Here is a 22,562-nt window from a genome sequence, read left to right as displayed (position 1 = left end):
GCTCAACGTTCCACCTAGACCGGATCTGTGCGCTGATTGGTCCTTTGTAGGTGCCGGTCAAAATCTTCACCGCCCTCTCATAATGCAGCATGGGCGAAAATACCAGCAGACTGAGAAACAACATCTGAGGAGAGGACTTCTTCCTTTCTTTTCAATGATTTTGAGAGGTACAAAGGTGAGTCCGTTCATATATTTCATACATAATTGTAAATAAATTACTTATTTTTGTCTTATTTTCGCTTGAGCGATGTCAGTGTTTTCCGGCGCGGCGCCATTGTGCAGCCAGTCAGAGCTACTCGAAACCTCTCCGCCACGTTAAGTTAGCCAACTAGCTATTTAGCCACCGCCGTCCTTATCTTGAAAGAGATGTTAAATGTTTTGACTTATCAAAATTAAGGACATTGATGACCCAACGTGACTCTTGGGAATAACAGGAAGGTAATGGCATCGTTTCATCGTCCTTCTTACGCTGTGTAATATTGACATTGGTTCGTGGTTAGCAACTTAGCATGCTAACCCCACGCTAAGTGGCCCGACACGTCGCGGTCATGGAACACCACATACCATCGAGGTGAAAATGAGCAAAACCTCAATTAAATCTAATGTTTGAAGTTATTTTGTATTTATTACTACGTCATAACGATAATGTATTCCAGCAGCGCTCGCAGCTGGAGTGACGGTCAACCATCCAATGCCTTGACGCGGTTGGTGACGATAAAGACAAGTCTTCAATATTTAGTATCAGACGTATGGAGGCCGATTACGTCACTTGAAACACGTTTATAGTTTTCATTTTAATACAGGTGCTGCTTGTCATTACTGATTTGGTTGCATTTTAATTCAGTGGGAGTGTAAATTATGAATTTGACAAAAAAAAAGATGGTTACTAATTTGGCCCCAGAAGTTGGTTGAAATCAGAATCATCTTTATTGGCCAAGTATGTAGAACACACAAGCAATTTGTCTGTGGTAGAACACGCTGCACTAGTATCATAAAAAAGACATGACAAATAAGTACGGAGGAGACTAATAATATCTAATCGAATTCATCAATGTAAATTGTACCTCTCAGGAACAACTGTGAGACAACATACAAAGTATCAAGAAGCACTATTCAGTTATATTTTGGTACTATTTAGAGAGTTAATCGCTAGGGGAAAGAAGCTGTTTAAATGTCTGCTGGATTTGGTGCGCATAGATCGATAGCACCTACCTGAAGGGAGTAGCTGGAAAAGGTGGTGGGCAGGGTGTGGAGGGTCCAGTAGGATTTTCAGCGCTCTTGTCTTGAGTGTAAAAATTGAAAATCTACCCTGTGGGGACCCACATTGGAAATAAACTCACCTGGACTATGAAGGAAGGAAAAGGAGTGTTTTATACTTTAGTGTTCAGAGATGATATACATGAAAGGAGGAATGAGCGATATTGACAAAACAAATTGTATATAGCAATATTAAACTATAAAACTGCTGCTGTGAAATGTAAATTTCTCCACTGCTACGTTAATAAAGGCAAATCCAATCCAATATTTAAAATTTACCTCAAGAAATGAGATTATGTATGTAAAATGAGTCAATATTGTGATCCAGATTTTTTTTCCAATATATTGTGCAGCTGTAAATGAAAGGGCTCATTATTTACAGCATCTCAATACCCATATAAATTAATGCATTTAATCCTTGGGTGTGGCAAATCTACAAACACCAAGATTCTTCTGCAATCAATATATACATTGAAGGCTTTGGCATTAGCACACATTAGATGATGAATTAGATTCATTGAATAATGAACAATGGGATATATTAGCAGATGTAGTTGTTTGGAATTTTATTTTATTGCTACCTTATACATCTCCAATCAGACAGTCAGTTGCAGGTTTTTTTGGCGGCAGCCCTTCACGATAAATTCTACCCGATTTCTTAATCTGGCATCCTGGACCTTGCATTGGCTGATTTTGGACTAATGTTTTCAGAAATGATTAAAAAAAAATCTCAAGTGATTATGTCGAGCCATTAGGTGCCTTTGTGCATTCCTTTTTAATTTTTTATAGCCCGTTGAGAAACTAATTACAGTAGTTGCAGTTTAATGGCCATTGTTAAATTGCATAACTATGTTGCTGTCGTCACACCATTTCCATCTCGTCCTTTGGATCAGAAACAGCGGGACGTGAAGGTCGCAATGTCCTTGTACATATGTTCGGTCCTTCTCCACCCCCCTCCTCTCTGGTGACATCACTGTCCTCTGCAATGCCTTTCCATACGCTGTATTGGAGCAATGAGGAGAAAAAAAACCTCATTTCATGTAAAGGACAATACTGGCAGGCTGCATGATTATTAAACAACTGCTAGTTGTTGTTTTTTTTTTTTTTTTTGGGGGGGGGGGGGGAGAACAGGAGCATAATTTTGCTTCTGTTTACACTGCCTTTAAAGGGACACTCGCCTTATTTTAACCAAGGGTTGGGCCATTCATTTTATTTCAGCAGTGCTGACTAAATGTTTGCCACCTCAGACAAGAGGCAAAATAAAGTATTCTTTTTCTTAATTTAAAAATAAAATAAAATTCAATTAACACATTCACGAGTTTATTCTTAATTTAAAATTGATTTTTCTTACTTGGGGGCCAATAAAGCACTGGCCAGACTTTTGTGCATATGAGCGCTTCTTTCCAGGTTCAGCTGTTGTTAAAGGACAACCTTTTTTGTTTCCTAGCTGACATCTGAAAAACGTTTTATAGCATCTGAAATACCCAGAACATGCAGTATGATATTTTTATTCAAATGCAAAACACCAATAAAAATGACAAAGTGTCCAAAATATGCAAAAAATTGAGCTGCGAATTGGGCATTTTCAGAAAGACCCGCCCCCAGTTCGTGACGTCACGCCAAGACGTCTTGCATTGCCGGAGAATCAAAACAATGGCTTCAGATTCGGAGAATATGCCTTCTTGTTACACATCCAGTTATGAATATGATTCAAATAGTTCTGAAGAGGGAAGCATACATGATTGCAATCGATTAAAGAATTTATTCTGTGCCATTTTGAGACAACATTGGGGGTAAATGTCTCACCCAAAAAGAGGCAGAAGAAAATGGCGACCTCTTGTTGTAGACATGACAGTGTATTGCGTTTTCACAGGCTGATAAATTCTTTATATGGAGCTTGGACGCCCTCTTCTGGCGCAACACAAGATTTTCAGACCAGCATTGACGTCATGGAAGGACTGCTACAATGTGTCCTTTTTTTCAGTCAGGGGCGTTCCTTCAGTGACTCGTCACCAACTCAAAAACAAGACTTCCGGAATATTCCGCACGAGTCTTAAAACGTAAAATATAGCTATATGCGGTGGAATCTTTGTAAAATAAGCTCAGTAGAAGTCATTTGAAGCCATTTTACAAATTATGGACACAACTTGTCCGTCGGTTGTCCTTTAAAGCACAATATAAATTCATATGTATGTATTCTATTGTATTTTGTACATCCACCCCCATTTCAAGGTCAGATAACTATAGACCCATATCACTTAGGAATTAACTCAGTTTCTTCTGATGAAAGAAGACAGTCTAAGGTTTCTAACACAGCATTGAATATTTATGTAGTCCTCAAACTTAATATTCTGTTGGTCCTGGAATTCAAGTGACAATGACAAAAACCCTGGCAGTAGAGTGGACACATTTTTTACATCATCTGGCAGTGAATGAGTTAAACACCCAAACCTAATTAGGCATTTGAACCAATTGCGTACTTCCATGCAAGTAAAGTTTTATTTTCTTCCCTCATCTTTCACCCCATCCCACACAATTGACAACCAGACCCTTTTTTCCCCCAGTGATGTTTCAACAATGCCGATTGTGGACAAACTCAAAGAGGCTCTGAAGCCCAGTCGAAAGGAGTCAGGCGATGACGGCGACCTGAACAAGCTGCTGGCCTCCTCAACCAAGAAGGTCCTCTTGCAGAAGATCGAGTTTGAGCCCGCCAGCAAGGGTTTCTCCTACCAGTTGGACAGCCTGAAGAACAAATATGTGATCCTCAATCCCAGGAATGAAGGCCCACCTGGGCAGAAGGCGACAGAGCCCCCTCAATTCAAGAGGCAAGGTAACCAAAGAGGCCGCTCCACTTTATGTTTGCCATTTGCTCTCTGGAAATGCATTTTAACTCATTCACATCCATTCGGGAATTGAAAATATGACGTAGAGCACCATTCCTGAATTTGTTCGGGTTTTGGTTTTTTGTGCCGATAAAGTGCTGCTTTGGCCTCTGGCAATATTTTTTCTTTTCAGCAAGGGGGCAGCATTTCCGTTTTTTTTTTCCATGTTAGCGCTTTGTTACAGCTTCAGCTGTTGTTAAAGCTTTACATCAGAATCATCTTTATTGCCAAGTATGTAGAACACACAAGGAATTTGTTTCCGGTAGAACACGCTGCACTAGTATCGTCGTCAAAAAAACTGCTAAGTGGCACTATATACAAACCAATATGTATGTGCTGCATTGTATTTTTTTATTTTACTTTCGACAGCCGCCCTCATTTCAAGCTCATATATCTCCAGAACCATATAAGTTAGGAATTAACTCGTTTTTTTCTGATTAAACAAGAAAGTCTAAGGTTTCTAACAGTGAATGAGTTATTTCTGATTGTGTTCAGTTTCAGAGAACACGATCGGAGGCCAAGGCGATGGCATTGCCGCGCCGCAAAAGATGCTCTTCCCGGCGAACAAGCTGACCCTCAAGTGGGAGCGGGTGTATAGGGTGGGGGCCGGCCTCCACAACCTCGGCAACACCTGCTTCCTCAACTCCACCGTGCAGTGTCTCACCTACACCCCGCCCCTCGCCAACTATTTGCTCGCCAAGGAGCACAGCCGCGTCTGTGAGTATTAAATCCCACGCACAAGGTCACGTGGGGCCAATTTTAGCTCATTTTGGGTGGAAAGTGCAGGGGCATACGAGACCACAAAGTAATTGATGTACCTACCACAAATGCTCCCCTGCTTAATTTGTCATAAATATCCTTTGCTGATGATTTTGCTCCAGTTGTCGTTTGTCCATGCACTTCCCGGCAGGTTGCACAGTGCAATGTTTGCATTGTCGTCTGCTGCAAGCCACGTAAACTTTTCTTTCCACGATGCTCTCAATGTACGTTTGTGTTTTGTAGCGTCATAAATTTTGTTAGCTTCTTTTGAGTCTCTCTTCCGGGGCTGAGCTTTTGGCTTGATTCCTAACCACCATTTTTCTTATGTTCTCTTTGCGGCTACTTTTGAAAATGATATGCAAAGGCACGACCTGATAACGCTCGGGAAAGTCCAGGTGCGAAGTTATTTGATGCAGATGATCTAGATTGGCTGCCGAGTACGTCAATTGCCAAGCGAACCGAAATTAAAAATTGCCAAACGAACGGAAATTCCAAAATTTCACACCGAATGAATATTTCGAAATCGGAATAAAGCAAACGTTTGATTTGAAAAAAAAATATATTTTTTTTTTTTCTGGAAAAAGTTGTCGGCCACCCGGGCAGAGAGGTTCTGGAAGTTGTACGCCCGGCGTAAAAGTTACACGCCTCGGGGAACCGGGCAGACGTTATTTCAAACACATATTATATTTGGAAAACGTTTTTCATTCATTGCCTTATCGCCTTATACAGTATATGAAAAAAGTTTGCAAATACTCCATTCATTGAGGGTGTACCTTTTACACCGGAAATACGGTAATTGTTCTGAATGCGATCTTGTTTTGACTAAAGTAGAATCCTACATCAAATTATTTCTCAATTGTATCTCTGTCAACAAACACGACGTGATTGCCACGAGTGAGACATTTCCACACCCTGACACATTTCCATGCTTTTCTGCGCTTTTTTCAGGCCACCAGTCGGGCTTCTGTATGATCTGCGTCATGCAGAACCACATTATCCAGACATTTGCCAACACGGGCAACGCTATCAAGCCTGTGTCCTTCATCAGAGACCTGAAAAGTAAGTACGCTCAGCCGCCTTCACTTGGAATTGCTTTTGCTCTCTCCGCGACGCAACGCCATGACATCACACTGCAGTACATTAGGCCAGCGCAGGCCCCGGGATGGGATGAATGGACGACGACGAGGAGAGGAGGGGATGAGGCGGGAGTTTAGGTGCTGGAATCCCAAAGGACTCCACCCCCCTCCCCTTCCAACGACACTCCCTCCTCTCACTACCTGCTTACTGCTGCAGTCTCCTTAACCATCGCCCAACCCCTTCTATCTTTCCCTCTCGTGCCCCCTCCCTCTCCTTGTGACTGCAGGCCTGGATGTTTTAGCTCAAAAATACTCCTGACACGACTAGGGGGAGTAAAAAAACACAATGTGACTACAGTTAAAATATTAGAAAGTTCTTCTTCTTTTCCTTTCGGCTATTCCCTTCAAGGGGTCGCCACAGCGAATCAGTATCCTCCATTTTCAGAGGTTTGATTCACGTTTGTTTTGGCCAAGCTTTTATGTCGGATGCCCTTCCTGACACAACCCCCTGTATTCATCCGGGCTTGGGACCAGCAGAATAAGACACTGGCTTGTGTCCCCTTGTGGCAACAGAACAAGCAACTCTATGATAGCTAATAATAATAATAGTTAATAATTATAATACATTGTATTTATAGTGCCTTTCAAAACTCTCAAGGACATAGCTAATAGATAGGTAGCTATATAGCTAATAGATGGCTAGATTGCTAGCTAGCCAGCTCGATAGCTAATAGATAGCAAATAGATAGCTAGTTAGGTAGATAGCTAGATAGTTAGCGAGATGGATAAGAAGGGTAAACACATTTTAGGTTTCCACCCACTACAGGTGACTTATTGCCGTTTGCCTGAAAGGATGCTTTGTTGAGAATGCGGTTATGATGAGCACATTAAATATCGACCGGTTTTGTACTCCCCCTCCCTGCCTCCCTTTGTGCCTCCAGGAAGGGCTCAAAAGCTTTCTGGGCTACATTAGCGCTAATGCGATGAGTCTGTTAGAACTCAACGACTGACCGTAAATGTTTCATTAGGTTTGTCAAAGTGCAGGTTGCAAAAAAAAAAAAAAAATAATAACATTGTGGGTGGTTACTCAGAAAAGCACGCGCCAAAATCTGCTTTGATGTTTGTTGTTGTGACAAGATATAAAAAGATTAACTTGTGCTCTTTTTGGCAGTCAATCGCGACTGACCATTCTGACAACATTCAACACCCTCATGCCTTTTTTATACATAATGACCATAATGAGAGAGGTTGCACTTCATAATATGTCATAGCAGTGATTTATAAAGAGTTTAGTCACACGTGTTGTTTTTGTGCAGAAATCGCCCGACATTTTCGCTTTGGTAGCCAGGAGGATGCGCACGAGTTCTTGCGGTACACCATTGACGCCATGCAAAAAGCCTGTCTCAACGGCTACCCAAAGTAATGCCTGTTTTTTGTAAAATATATTTTTAATGTTCATTTTTCTACATAAAACACAGAACGTTATTGATTCAAAAATCTTTTTTTGTTTTGTCCAGGCTTGACAGGCAAACACAGGCGACAACAATTGTGCACCAGATCTTTGGAGGTTACCTCAGATCTAGAGGTATTTATTGTGTTTTCAAGGGAGCTAAATGTCATGCATGACAATTAGCTGATTGACGCATTGATTATTTTTTTTTCTTTCTCTTTGCAGTAAAATGTTCCATTTGCAAAAGTGTGTCAGACACATATGACCCTTACCTGGACATCGCTGTGGAGATACGGGTATGGTCCAACAGGAATTCTCGTAATTTTATTCTGTTTTCAACATCACTATTCTGGTGGTCAGTATGTGCCAGTTGACTTTTAAGTCATTCACTGTCAGACGTGCAAAAATGTGTCACCTCCAGTGCCAGGGTTTCTGTCATTTTCACTCAATTTACAGGACCGCAGAATATTGAGTTAATTCCTAAATTATATGGGTCTGGAGTTATCTGATCTTAAAATAAGGGCGGCTGTCCAAAAGGCAAATGCTGCCCCCTCGTGGGAGGGAGAAACATTGCCAGAGGTCTGACCAGCGCTTTATCGCTGAAAATGTAAATTTCTCCACTGCGAGACTAATAAAGGCAAATCCAATCCAATCCAAAAAACAAAACCCAACAAATTCGGGAATGGCGCTCCACGTCATATTTAAATTTCACGAATAAATTTGGGAATTGCAGAGAATAAGTTAATTATAAAGTATCATTTTCAAATTGAAATGGGGATTGAACTGTTTACCATATTTTCTGCACTATAAGGCACACCTAAAAGAAATTATTTTTTAAAAAGCTGACCATGCGTCTCATAATCCGGTGCACCTTATGTATGGAAAAGGTTTTTAAATATGTAATTCATTGAAGGTGCGCTTTATATTCCAGAAAATACAACATTTGGTAAATTGTTGAATCGATTTGATGATACTCTGCAGTCCCTTTTTGGGATCTCGTCTTTCCGATTGGCCAATTTACACAAAGATGTTAGAACAGTGAGGCACCAAAACCTTCCTATGTCGGTCCGAGCTTGCCGAAATAAGTTGGTTGTGGATGAGCATCGCTGTAGGTCTTGCTCACGTCAGCTATTGCTATTTGTCTAGAAACGTTCATGCGACTGAAAGCATTGGACTGAAAACGGGACAGGCGTACTTACTGAAAAAAGATCCTACATAATTGATAAATGGACTTGACTTCACCTCACGGGCAAAAAGCTTTCATCACAATTAATTCATTTCAACTCATCATGTCTTGGAGAAATATTGTGCAGTCTTTTTTTCTGTCTTTTAGCAAGCTGTCAACATCGTGCGAGCCTTGGAGCTTTTTGTTAAACCGGATGTTTTGAGTGGAGAGAATGCCTACATGTGTGCCAAGTAAGACAAAGACCCATTGTGTACTCTTATGAGGTCAATTCAAGTTTTAAAATGACTGAGGAATACCCCCATGTCCTCTTTTCCTACTGTAAAGTGACCGTAAGAGCTTTGAAAGGCGCTTATAAATGAAATGTATTATTATTGTAGGTGCAAAAAGAAAGTGCCGGCAACAAAGCGTTTCACTGTCCATCGAACATCAAATGTGCTGACGCTTTCCCTCAAGAGATTTGCCAACTTCAGCGGAGGAAAAATAACAAAGGTAGACAAATGATTTCACACATATTGAAGGACCACTTTTGTTTTCTCCATACAGCTCTTATTTTACCTCCTGTTGCCCTTTTTTTTGATAGGATGTTGGCTATCCAGAATTCCTGAACATCCGCCCGTACATGTCTCAAAGCTGTGGCGATCCGGTCATGTACGGCCTCTACGCTGTCCTGGTTCACTCTGGCTACAGTTGTCACGCTGGACACTACTACTGCTACGTCAAGGTGCGGCCATGACAGACACGACGAGGCTGATTGTTTAAAAAAAAAAAATGCAACAAAAGCGTGAGAGACAACTCATATTCATCCTGACATCTCTCCAGGCAAAGCATTGAGGGTTCATGCTCCTCTTAAGTTTGTTAACTAGTTTTACCAGAAATGTTTATGGGTCAGTAAAATGATCAGAAAAAAATGAACGCACTACACTGCTACCTGCTGGTGAATGATATGCCCGACATCACTGAATCCATATTTGCTAACTTGCACAAAATAATACATTTAATTCCATTTTGTTTATTGGAAATGACACAATAAAGATTGATTGTTTTCTTAATGTGTTCAAAATGGATTGGATTAACATTAATTAGTCTTGCAGTTGAGAAATTCACATTTCACACCTGCAATGTGTCATTCTATATGAAGCACTTTCTGCACCCTTCTTGTTGTATGCATCAGTTCTAGATGAAAGAGGAGAGGATCAAAGTGTCCTTTTCTCAAGTGGATCAGGGACGTCATGGTGAAACGTGCACGTCAGCCACAAGCTAAACATTGAAAGCAAACACAAAGCTGTGGCATCCATTGACGAAAAGCGACTGTCTCATATCTCCTGTCCCACGTAAATCCGCTTCAATTCCAAGCCGCGACAGTTCCACATATGCATCAGCGCCCTGCGCTGACGCACCTTTCTTCTCATCGCGGGCTCCTCAAGCCATGCATCATGCAGCCACAGACAATAAAAACCAACGCCACAATACTTTATCATGGTTCTTTGAAATTGTCTGCTAAGCAATTCCAATTTGGGACCTTATCAAACAACAATTTTGTTTCATGGCAACAGTGGCAACCATATACACCAATCTGGGTTTAGGCGTTTCCATCCATGTTCTCAGGTTCTCCTCATGACTTTTTATGTCTTGTGTTATTGTAGGCAAGCAACGGTCAATGGTACCAAATGAACGACTCCATGGTGCATTCCAGTAACATCAAAGTCGTTTTGAACCAGCAAGCTTATGTCCTTTTTTATCTAAGGTGAGAAATGACAAACCTCTGCAAGCCTCAATCATGTTTTCATGTTCATACTCTTTTACTGATGCATCTGTTGTACTGTTTACTGAAGGATCCCCGAATCGAAAAAGAACGCGGATGGACACCCGGTCAAACAGACAATGTTGCATTCTGGGAAAAACGGCGCTTCATCCGAGCAAATAAAAAGGGTTAATCTGAACGGACCTCTTTCCTCCCCGCAAGTCACGAAGGTACTATGAGAAAAATAAAATCCATCTTTTTGAGACAGCCGTTTAATTGTCTTGAATGGTGGCCTCTGATTAGTCAATTCTGCTTTCCATACGTTTTAACAGAAACTTGAGCCAGCACAACTCCGTAAGATCCAGTCCATGGATGGCGGATTGGGTCTCCCGGTCGCCAGAAACGGCGCGAGTACTCCGCAACATCAGCCGCACAGCCGGCTCACCAGCTGGACCTCATCTTCCAACGGCGCCACCAAGTTTCCCGGTGGCCCCGCGGTTATCGAGGAGCCCTTCAAGAAACTGAAGAAGCCCTCTCCGCAGAACCACTCGCGCTGTGGCACGCCGACGCCATCTAACAACGTCAGCAATGGCGTCGGTAGGACGGACGGAGACAAAAAGCAAGATGGCGGCAGAGGCCTCACTGCTTCTACCTCATTCAAGTCTCTGTCTGACTCCTCCTCTGCCGACAACACTGAATGCAAGGTAAGTCTACCTCTCTAGGGGGGGTTTCACTCTTGTACAGTTTAGTGAAGCTGTAAATCATATGTGTTAAATTCATTTTATTTGCCCCGCGATAACAAATCAAACTTGTGAAATTCCATGATGCTTACTAAAGTCTGAACCAAAATTTCCAATTTTCCCACATATACCTCAATATCAGTCATTATTTTTTACTTCAAATTTGAAAACTAGTTATTCGTTAATTTGTTGTGCGTTCGTATGTAATATGTGGAGGGCATTAAACATTCTAATAGCTTCTTCCAAATTCATAACGCCCCCCGAAAGGAAACAGTAACTACAATGTGGCCTGCGGCAGAAAAGTAGATGAGCAAGACACATGAAATACCATCCGACTTTTGCTAACGTACATTAACTTATACACTGCCATTCCTGAATTTATTCGGAATTGAAAATATGACATAGAGCGCCATTCTGGAGTTTGTTCGGGTTTTGTTTTTTCATGCTTAGGTGCCGATAACGCACCGGCCAGTCCTCTGGCAATGTTTTTTCTTTTCCAACGAGGGGGCAGCGTTTCCCTTTTTTCCATGTTAGCGCTTTAGCAGCTGTTGTTATAGCGCTGCATAAACCAATATGCATGTATTGCCTTGTATTTTGGACAGCCTCCCTCATTTCAAGCTCATATAACTCCAGACCCATATAATTTAGGAATTAACTCTTTTTTCCTGATGAAAGAAGAGTCTAAGGTTTCTTACCATTTGACTCAATTATCTGTGGGTCATGGAATTCAAGTGACAATGACAAAAACCCTGGCACTGCAGTGGACACGTTTGCACGTTTGTCAGTGAATGAGTTAAATGCTCTGTGGGCCAGATTAAAGAACAAATTTTATGGAAAAAAACTAAACATATTTAAAAGCGCATGTTTGCTCATCGTTTGCTCATCCAGGACATGGCGGGTCCGAAGAGTGCGCCGGCGGGAGGTGCGCCCTCTATCCCTCACAAAGCGTCTAACAGCACGTCTCCTCCCGCCAAGAGCGCCGAGCGCTCTCACTGCGCCGATGAGCCGAAAACGATGAAAATGAAACCGCCGACCCTCAACAACATCACATCGGAAGCCAGCGGCAGCACCATGTCGCCACCGCCCGCCAAGAAATTGGCGCTGTCGGCCAAGAAGGTGAGCGACGTTCCCATCCGCGTCCCTGAGACAGTAGAATAACATTCCTGCCAACCAGCCGTATTTTACCATATTCCGTACGATTTTTGCACATTTTTTAGGTGTGTACGGCATATAAGAAAATTTTTAAGGGAAACGCAAAAATTGTTAAATACGTCCAAAATAAATGTTTCACCATTCAGGTGAACACTGGTCAAAAAATGTCAAATATCATTTTGAGATATTTTCCATTCCGTTTTTAAATAGTATCAGTCATGTTAATTATAACAAATATTGCTACTCGTAAAAAGTGAAGTAGACAACTGAGAAAACACGTCTGTGCTAAAAGTCTCGAAAAAACAAAAGTTCAGAGAAGACACGTTCCGGTCAAGTGGAATTTTATTTTGAAATCAGTTAAATTCAACATTTTACCGTGTTTTTTCTTATTGTTAGTTATTTAATTAGTTTCTTATTTGCAGGTTAAAATGAATTATAATGGGGAACACTATCAACTGAACCCATCAAATGAATTGTTATCCACAGCAAAAAAAGCCACAATGCTCTACAACAAAGAACATACTTGATTATTGCTAGAAATACTGTATGTTAAAAGTATTCATGTTTACATGTGAAATTTTGTTCTTAAAATTGCGCAATGAAATATTACACACCCGTATGATATTTTTTTTCTCAGTAAGTAAGGAAAAATTGAGCTGTTAGGAATGTCAGCGTCTCGAAGATTGACAGGTATGGAATAATATTTATGAAACTTTTGCTTTTGTTCGGTTATAGTTTGAATGTTATCAATTGGAACATTCTGAACGGTTTAAAAGTTAACGCGAATGTCTGACGGGGTATTGGGACTTCCTTGACATTAGAAGATTTGGACTGAGTTAAACACGGTGTGTGTGTTACTTGACTTCACAGCGGTCCAAAATGCATAAAATCTTGTCAAATCAACATATCTTGTGAATGTAACGCTCTAATCAACCACACAGTCTATGGTTTGTCTTCTTTTCCTTTTGTTTTAACCTTCTTTTTTTCTAACCATTTCTAATTGTTCTCTGCCATGCTCCCTCACCCCCTTTTCCTCTTTGCTCCTCCATATTTATTTCCATCCATCTCTGTTTATTTAATTCTCTCTTTTTTGTCACATTCATGGCTACTTTTTTCTTTTAGACCACCAAGTTTTTATTTTTGTCGATAACTGCAGGCTCGCAGCCGGAGTCCGAGCAGCATTGATGATGCTCCGCGACGACCGTCCAACGACTCCCCTCATCTAAATCACCTTAACAACCACTTTGCTGTCACGTCTCACACTCACGGGTAGGATGTTTGGTTATTGTGTATTTGATTTCAGACCCTTACAGGGAAAATTATAATTAGGTTCCCTTGACAGTTTTGAAAGGCGCTTATAAATTAAATGTATTATTATAATTGTTATTGTTACAAGCCATAATGCATTTTAGGTTCACCATAATAATCCTGACCTTTTTGTGAGCAGTTTTCTGGAAGGGGGTCAACCAAAAATGACTATGTCCCTCTTTTCCCAGAGCTTCATCCCATTCCCCGAAAAACCACTCATCTCCTTTGAAACGCTCCCATCTCGTCACGCCACACGTGGGCCCCTCTCTCAACGGCTTCCAAAATTGTGCGCAAAAGAGCCCCAAGGCTTCCCAACTGCCCCAACAAGAACCAAACGGCACGGCGACTCCAAATGTCAACCCAAAGAAGAAGAGGAGAAAGAAGCGCCGCCACTCCAAGGTGGAACTCAACCTGGGGACTGTGACCAATGCACCGTGTAGCCCCACCGGCGAAAAGAAGAAAAAGAAGCGAAAGAGGGAACAAGAAGACTGCGCAAAACCCGCGGCGAAAGAAAGCGTCACATCCCACTTGGATCCGTCAAAGCCGGAAGAGGAGGACTGGTGCCAGGGTAGCGTCTGGAATCTCTTCGGCTGTCAACAAGCTGAGAAGCTCAAAGAGAAGCGAGACTCCATCACGGTGGCGACCTGTCCGACCAGAACTAAAGAAGATGAGATGAACTGCGTGATATTAAAGAAGAAGAAAAAGAAGAAGAAGAAGAACAGGATGACGGCGGTTCTACAGAGTGCAGATTCACCATGTGTTGCTTTAGAAAGGTGAGGGAATTAATATCGAAGTACAGAAGTATTCTGTATAGTATAGATATAGTATATATAGTGTATAGAATTCTTCCAGCCATTTCTTTTAGCGCCTTTAAATATTTGGGCATGACGCAGTGAAAATTCTGTAATCAAATCGCAGGACAATTTTAGATAAAGATACACATTCTCACTTAAAGGACAACCGACACCATTTTTTGTTTCCTAACTGACATCAGATAACATTTTTATAGCATCTAAAATACCCAAAACACGCAGGCTGATATTTTTAGTCAAATGCAAAACACCAATAAAAATGACTTAGTGTCCCAAAACGACTTCAAAATGACCTCAGAAAGTTTCAGTTTCAGGAGGTCCCGCCCCCTTGTTCGTGAAATCAACCCAGGACGTCTTGCCTTGCTCTCGAATCGAAACAATGGCTTCAGATTTGGAGAAGATGCTTTCTTGCTACTCCTCCAGTTATGAATATGATTCAAATAGTTCTGAAGAGGAAAGCATAAATGTTTGCAATCGATTAAAGAAGTCCTTCCATCTCATTTTGAGGCGTCTGGACTGCAATGTAGTGCCCAGAAAATGCACAAGATGGCGCACAAGCTCCGTTGGAAAGGAGCTGATTTATCTGCTGGGAATTTGTGGCAACTAGTATCAAATAGTAGTCTTGGTGCAACACAACGATTCACCATCGCGTTATTTATATTTTTTCCTTCTAATTTGAAAATCTCAACATCATTTGCAGTGAAGATGTGATTGCATTATATCACAAAAATCCACCTTTTGAATTGCAGCAATGCCGAGCCAAGGAACGAAACGGTCCTTAGCAAGAAGGTGAAAGTCAAAAAGAAAAAAAGGAGGCTGAAAGAGGAGGTGGAAGAAGTGTCACAGCCTTGCTCGGAGGGCCAGAACGGCGACGCAACGGAACCACTGGCCAAAAAGAGCGCAGCATGCGGTGAAAAAACGCGCAAGCTGAGTAATGGTACGCGCATACATGAAAAAACAAGCGCAAAACCATTTCGTCGTGTTTACTTATTCCGTCTTATTTGCAGTCTCAGTGGTGCTTTGGGACAGCCAGGTGAAGGACGGCTACAAACGTTGTCAGCCGCCGGCGAGCGACGGGTCGGGAGATACCACGGCCCGTGCCGCCACAAGTTCATCTTGGGACGGCAAAAAGAGCAGCGACGTGGTGGAGGAGCTGATGCGGAACGCCTTGGACAAAGCCTACGGCGCCAGCGGTGAGTGTGTTTCTACGGAAACCATTTTGGGGAAAAAAAACAACCTTTTCTGTTATATAAGGCGCACTGGAGTATAAACTGCACCAAAGTATAAGGCACACCTTCAATAATGGTGTATTTTCTTTTTTTTTCATCCATGAAAACTGGTGTATAAGGCGCGCCATTAAAGGACGACACCATTTTTTGTTTCCTAACTGACATCAGAAAAACGTTTTATAGCATCTAAAATACCCAAAACACACAGGCTGATATTTTTAGTCAAATGCAAAACACCAATAAAAATGAGTTCAAGTGTCCCAAAACTACTTCGAAATGACCCCGGAGATGCCGAGTTTTAGAAGGTCCCGCCCCCTTCTTCGTGATGTCACACATTCCTAGAAGATGCTTTCTTGTTACTCATCCAGTTATGAATATGATTCAAATAGTTCTGAAGAGGAAAGCTTCTTAAATGTTTGCAGTCGATTAAAGAAGTCCTCCGGTCAATTCGAGATGTCAGGACTCCAATGTAGCGTCCCAGAAAATACACAAGATGGCGCCCAAGCTTTGTTGGAAATGGACTGATTTGTCTGCTGGGAACTAGTGTCAACTAGTATCAAATAGTAGTCTTGGTGCAACAAACAACGATTCACTCTCGCGTTGTTTATGTGTTTTCCTTCTAATTTCGCCATCAACACAAAGTTTTCAGACCAAAAAAAGTACCCAAAATGCATTGTGTGCCGCTTTATCGGTCAGGGGCGTTCCAGACGTCATCGTCATCAACTGGAAAACAAGACTTCCTGAATATTCAGCGCGAGTCTTAAAACGTAAAATATAGCTATATGCCGTGGAATCTTTGTAAAATACGCTCAGTAGAAGTCATTTGAAGTGATTTTACAAATTATGGACACAACTTGTCCGGAGGCGTCGTTTGTCCTTTAATGAATGATAAAAGTTTTCCAAATATCTCATACAGACGCTCCCCTCCTTACGAACATTTGAGTTACTAACAACGGTACATATGAACATTTTTGCAGTCGCATATTTAGTATTCTCTCCAGTTGTACACGTGCATATCTTTATGGAGCATATATTTTATTAAATGTTTTTTTTATACACACCAATACATATTACTTATACAAGCCTTAAACATACATTCCCTACAAAATATAGCACTGAAGCAACTTACAAACAAATTGACCTTACGAACAACTGTTTAGAGCTTATTTCGTTCGTAAGTCGGGGAGTGTCTGTATAAATGTGTTCCAAATATAAGGCACACCACATTATGCAGCACTACAGTAGAGGCTGGGGTTACGCACTAATTCTTCTGCAAAGGGAAATGGAGTCAGTGGCTGCTGACAGTAGTTGCGAGACCTCTTGTGGCTCAATATTACTTCATATATAAGGCGCACCTGCGTATAAGGCGCAGGGTTAACTTTTGAAGAAAATCAAGGCTTTATACACTGGAAAATATGGTCAATCTTATTGTCCAATTATCTATTGTAGTCCTCGGTTGGGACGGCGAAGTTTCCGCCATCAGTCGCGATGCCGTCCAAGATGTCCGCCTCGCCATGACTGATTCCGTAATTGACGAGTGGGATGAAGAATTTGACACCGGGAAGGTGAGTAAGAGGAGCGTTTATCGCTTACTATCCCGACAAAGCTTTCTCAAAAGCAACGTTGGCCAACATCTTTTCCTTTTGATGACTTTCACCAGGTGAAAAAAGTCAAAAGCCACAAGAGGGAAAAGTGGAGAGGAGGCAGCAGCATTTTCCAGCACATCCAAGACCGCCGCAACAAGTGGTCAGTGATACCCGGCGGGAAACGAGGCTTCGCCGGGCGCCGCTGACACCTTTCGACTGGAATTGGATACAAAACATATAAAAACAACCAGTTCCACTTTGTTTTGTTTTGTTCTACAGTTCTTAACAATGAGCCATTCACAAACGGACTGTGAAAATGGACCACCATGATGTATCATTCGCCATTTTTTTTCTGTGCCACTTGATTTCCTATGAAATCGATTTATGACCCCCCCCCCCCCCCTTTCCAAATTGTCTTCTAATGTTCTGTCTTTTATCTGTGGATGTTATATGTTGCTCTGTATAATGGTTAATTTTTTTATTATTATTTTAATTCAGATCCACAATTTGTGGAGCACTAGACATGACTTGGTTGGGGGGTTAATTTGTGACCATGATAAACTGCCCCACATGTCATGTCTAGTTCTTAACTTCATTTTTTTTCAACCCCCCCCCCCCCTTTTTTTTTTTCTTTCTTTTACTCACAATTTCATATCCAATCTGCTGAAACCCACTGTTCCGATTGTTCGCAGTATTTACCCTGCGTGGGTGTTTATCAAATTACGGTTCCAATATTGCGCTTGATCTTCCTCACGTTATTTGAAATAATTGTCTACATTTATGCAATTTATTTCATTTTATTATTGTTTTTTTTACTTCCTGACGGTCATCTTCACAAACTGGACAGCGACTCGTGAAGCCATCTTGTATGTACTGTACGCCATCACCATGTCACCACATTCATTTTAGAAACGTATGAAATGTGGCGGTGGGGAAAAAAATAAAATTGGAGGTCATCTGCCATTGAAACAGTAGATTAAGAAATGAACTGTACAAATACCACATACGTGAACGCCCACTCGCAGTATTTGGGTTAGCCCCACCTCACCCTGTACCAACGCCATAACACAAAATGCATTTAAGTGTAAAGTCCTCCCATGCTGTAAAGTTTAGCCCCTTTCCATTCTAGAAATGTTGCCTTGAGTTGGCTATATAAATATATACATATGTTTAAAAAATGGTTATAAATATATTGAAAAGATATCTTTAATGGCTCATTTGGTGGGTGTTTACCTGCTTATGTGTTTTGTCAATGCTTTGCATTGGCATTCGCTCCACGTTTGAATTAAAAGGAAAAAAAAACGTTGCACTGGAGTTGTGACATTTTTGGGGGCTTGGTTTGTTTTGTCAAGATACTTTTGGAAAACTATGAGACAAGTATGGCGTACTGCAACTTTTATATGGGAATCATGTAATCATTTATAAGTGCAGCTATTAACTAATGCTGACAGGTATGCTACTGTCCAATGTATTCATGCTACTGATGGGAATTCCGGCTCTTTTCAAAGAGCTGGTTCTTTTGGCTCGGCTCACTAACAAGATCTGGCTCTTTTGGCTCCCAAATGGCTCCTCAGTTTGGTTCTTTATTTTTTTGTTGCTTAAATTAATTAACTACCAAAAAAATATGTGAAAAACGAATTACTCATGTATAAAATACACTATATCAAATATTTTTATGTATATAGCTTGATTTATATGTGCACAGAGAGCATACACAAACGTTATGTTATACCAACTAGTAAAAAACATTGAATAATGATAACAGCATAATGTAATAACATTTGTCCACCTTTCTACCCCCCCCCCCCCTCACTACTGCGTGTGTCTGTAATTCTGCCCTCCCTCATCTACAACGGATATCGACCAGTCACGTGCTGCTTTAACCGAAGATTGGGGGCGAGGAATAGAGGACAAAAAAGTCGGCTCCCATTTCCGGCTCCTTGTTAGGAACCGGCTCTCTTTGATCACTTCAGAGAGCCGGCTCTAAGGCTCATTCACGAACAACACATCACTAATTCATACTACATGTGGGCCAGACATTCTTGATTTGATGACAGATTCTTCGGAACGGATGAAAATTGACCACGGGCCACATTTGGCCCCCGAGCCATATTTAGGATTTACACCTTCCATGTTTCCTCTCTTCGTTCCATTCCTCCCTTAAGTAATTTTTCCCCTTCAAGTTTTCAGCCCACCTTCTGAAACTCATACGTACCAATTAAGTTCCAATTTCTTTTGTAAATATTTACACGAAAGATCAAAAATGGAAAGGGGGTTGAGGGGGTGCGAACACCTTTTGTCAGGTGAAGGTGACGTCACTGAGAAAATGGGGCGGGTCGTCGTCGTCAGAAGTTACTGCTGCCCCTCGTTTGTCGTTACGTACACAAACCTTTATTTTCTGTGTTGTCAAGTTCAAAGTGGCGAGGCGAAAGGTAGTTTGGTGGATATTAGCGTAGAAGAAAGAGAGGGATTCAAAATAGAGAAGAGAGAGAGCGACAGAGCGGAAGAAGGTTTCCGGCTTGCTCCGGGTGGTGCTCTGATAAGCTCGTTACCGCCTCCCCGCCACCCTCCGGCGGCCATAGAGACTCCCTCACGCCGCTACAGGAGTACCGCGATGGAGGGAGACACTCCAGGTTTGTCCCTAACAACTCTTCTTTCCTCACATATACAATGTCACTTGCTATGTGCGTATGTAACAAAAAAAGGGTAAAATAGGTTATGTCATTTACAGTACTGTATTATGAAGCGTCTGACTTCAGGTATAAAGGCACGCTGCCGCTGTATTGAGCAACTAATGTACCGGTAATCAAAAGTCGAAAGGATACGAGATGATTTATCATAATATGCTGGGATTGGCAAGGAAATGACTGAAGCGTTTGTATCAATTATGCATCACTTTTGAGTATTCTGTGTGCTTGCAGAGCATCTCAAAATAGAGCAGCAGCAGTGAAGCACTGGCCTCGTTGAAACGTTTCCAACCCAAAACAACGACTGTTATACATTAATTGATACTGTAGATATCAGGAGTTGTTTAGTTGTATTTTTTATTATAAATTTGTGTTGATTTTTTTACATTTAATGTTTTATTTACATATAAATATCCCTTTAAACATTCATACAGGCACATCCATACTTTATATTAAACACAGTTTTTTTTGATTGCATAGCCATTTACACTTTATTTTATTTGAATGGTATATTTATTTGCACTATTTATATATACCTATATCAGTGGCGGGCCGTGCATGTTACTCCAAGGCCTTCAGTAGTGCTACGTCTGAATCAATCAGCTGGGAGTGTGGTGTTATATTACTACACGTCCACTAGAGGGTGCAGTTGTCCAGGAAATAACTTGTGACTTGAAGAAACTTAAATATAGCCATTAAACTGTTCGGATTTTTATGATGAACGTGTGGATTCATGATAACCTCATAACATTGCAATATTATTTTCTATTTTTGCTTGCTTCGACTGTCTCACTTCAATGATGTTCATCTATTCTTGAAAAGTCTGTTTTGAAAATGGCTTTAACAGTATTTCTGCAAACAAATCCATTTGTTGTCCTCCTTCAGCCATTGTGGGGTTTTCAAAACCGCTATTAAATCAACACATGAATATATTTGCTTATGCAGCTCGCTAAAGATAGTGTGCTAGCTAGCCAGTATGCTCTCATCACTCATGATACTATGATTGGTGAGTGACTAGCCAATCATCGTTTGCAAAAACTGACGTTTCCAGCACTTTCCAGAAGGCCGTGAGTTGCCATCTGAAACTATGATTTGTTAAAGCAACAGTTTCATCGACATTTATATAGTTTTTTTTTAAGCTCCAGGGCCTGCAGATCATTGTGAAGGCGTCCAGGTAGATTTCTTACCCTAGTAACAAATGATGGCTGAAATGTGATTGGTTAAATACTTACATACGAAAACACACATCTGGAAGCAGCACAACAGGGGAAAAGTAATGAAAAGAAACTGAAAGACAATTTGGAATTATTTAATGAGAATTTACGTACAAAATATAATTAACATCAGTCTCTGATTCTTATATTTTTAGGCCAGCAGAGAAGGCCTTGCAGGCCCTGACGGCCCACCACTAACCTATAATCGTTTTTTTTCTTGGTGTGCCCTGCAATTGGCTGATGACCAGTTCAGGGTGTAATCCACCTTTCAGCTGGTAGATGTTTTTTTTTTTTATACTCTCTAATTGAACTGAGGTTGATTTTTGTGATCGTGTTTGGTGAGCCTTCCCTCCGTTATGATTGGCACTTGTGCAGCGTGTGCACATAGACCTTGTCATGAACAAACGCACAGTGAAAAGAGAGGAGCTGTCAAAAGTTAGCAGCAAAGCAGCCAAACCACAAGGGACCCATGATGTCGATGCTATTAATAGAAAAAAAGTATTGTATACGTTTGTATGCGTTTCATTAAAATGCACCGATTGTGACCATAGGAAGTTTTTTTACTGTGACAGTTTAATTCTGTGATGTACACATTAAGTCTATATTTAGAATTCCGCTCTTGCATGTCGCTACAGGGGAGGATGTTAGCGTTTTTATGTTGTGGGTGTGTAACGGTTGACAGGTGTGCACACTACTCAACAAAATACAGGTTTGTTTCCAGATTATTTAAAATTGCATTTTATGTGTAGCTCTCTTGTTTCTATTTACAATTGTATTTTATTTATTGCATTCTATTTGTGATTGTATTTTATTTATTATAGTGCATATGCTTGTCTGTGACTGTAAAGTGTCCTTGAGAGATTTGAAAGGCGCTTAAAATGTAATGTGTTATTATTATTATTATTATTATTATTATTATTATTATTATTATTATTATTATTATTATTATTATTATTATTATTATTATTGATTTACAGGTAGAACTCCGAAAAATTGAATATCATGAAAAAGTTCATTCATTTCAGTAATTCAACTTAAAAGGTGAAATGAATATATTAGACTCATAACATCCATTGCAAGATATTTCAAGCTTTTATTTGTAAGAATTTTTTATTCAAACAAATAAAAGCTTGAAATATCATGCAATTAATTTTATGAATCTAAATGATATATTCTTTTCACCTTTTAAGTTGAATTACTGAAATTAATGAACTTTTTCACAATATTCTAATTTTCTAAGTAGCGGTATTACCTGTATGCCCCTTTAACTCATTCACTGCCATTCACAAATGTATTCGGGAATTGAAAATATGACGTAAATCACCATTCCTGAATTTGTCCGGGTTTTGTTTTTTCTTGTTTGTGTGCCGATAAAGCGCTGGCCATGGCCTCCGGCAATATTTTTTTTTCCTTACACAAGGGGCAGCATTTCCATTTTTTCCATGTTAGCGCTTTGTTCCAGCTTCAGCTGTTGTTATAGCGC

General features: G+C 40.7%; 2 protein-coding genes across 2 annotated transcripts in view; both read left to right on the top strand.

Moving 5' to 3' along the window:
• Positions 1-59: 59 nt before the first annotated feature.
• usp36 (ubiquitin specific peptidase 36) lies at positions 60-18,484 on the top strand. Its single transcript, XM_089019221.1, has 20 exons — positions 60-175; positions 3,822-4,087; positions 4,635-4,856; positions 5,847-5,957; positions 7,291-7,393; positions 7,492-7,559; positions 7,650-7,720; positions 8,758-8,840; positions 8,988-9,099; positions 9,191-9,331; positions 10,254-10,354; positions 10,443-10,581; positions 10,684-11,055; positions 11,980-12,207; positions 13,400-13,512; positions 13,740-14,324; positions 15,113-15,300; positions 15,371-15,556; positions 17,042-17,157; positions 17,253-18,484. The coding sequence occupies exons 2-20, from the start codon at positions 3,835-3,837 to the stop codon at positions 17,382-17,384; spliced, it is 3,324 nt and encodes a 1,107-aa protein (XP_088875347.1). The 5' UTR covers positions 60-175; positions 3,822-3,834; the 3' UTR covers positions 17,385-18,484.
• Positions 18,485-19,622: 1,138 nt separating this feature from the next.
• cyth1a (cytohesin 1a) overlaps positions 19,623-22,562 on the top strand; it is a 35,630-nt gene continuing 32,690 nt past the window's right edge. Inside the window, exon 1 of the mRNA XM_089019559.1 lies at positions 19,623-19,811. Within this exon, the coding sequence (XP_088875685.1) occupies positions 19,793-19,811 (19 nt within the window). The 5' untranslated portion in view covers positions 19,623-19,792. The remainder of the gene's footprint in view (positions 19,812-22,562) is intronic.

Source organism: Hippocampus bargibanti, linkage group LG17 (assembly GCF_051943395.1).
Source record: "Hippocampus bargibanti isolate YZ-2025 linkage group LG17, ASM5194339v1, whole genome shotgun sequence".
In the NCBI taxonomy this organism is placed as follows: Eukaryota; Metazoa; Chordata; class Actinopteri; order Syngnathiformes; family Syngnathidae; genus Hippocampus; species Hippocampus bargibanti.
This window is presented reverse-complemented; position numbering and strand designations above follow the sequence as displayed.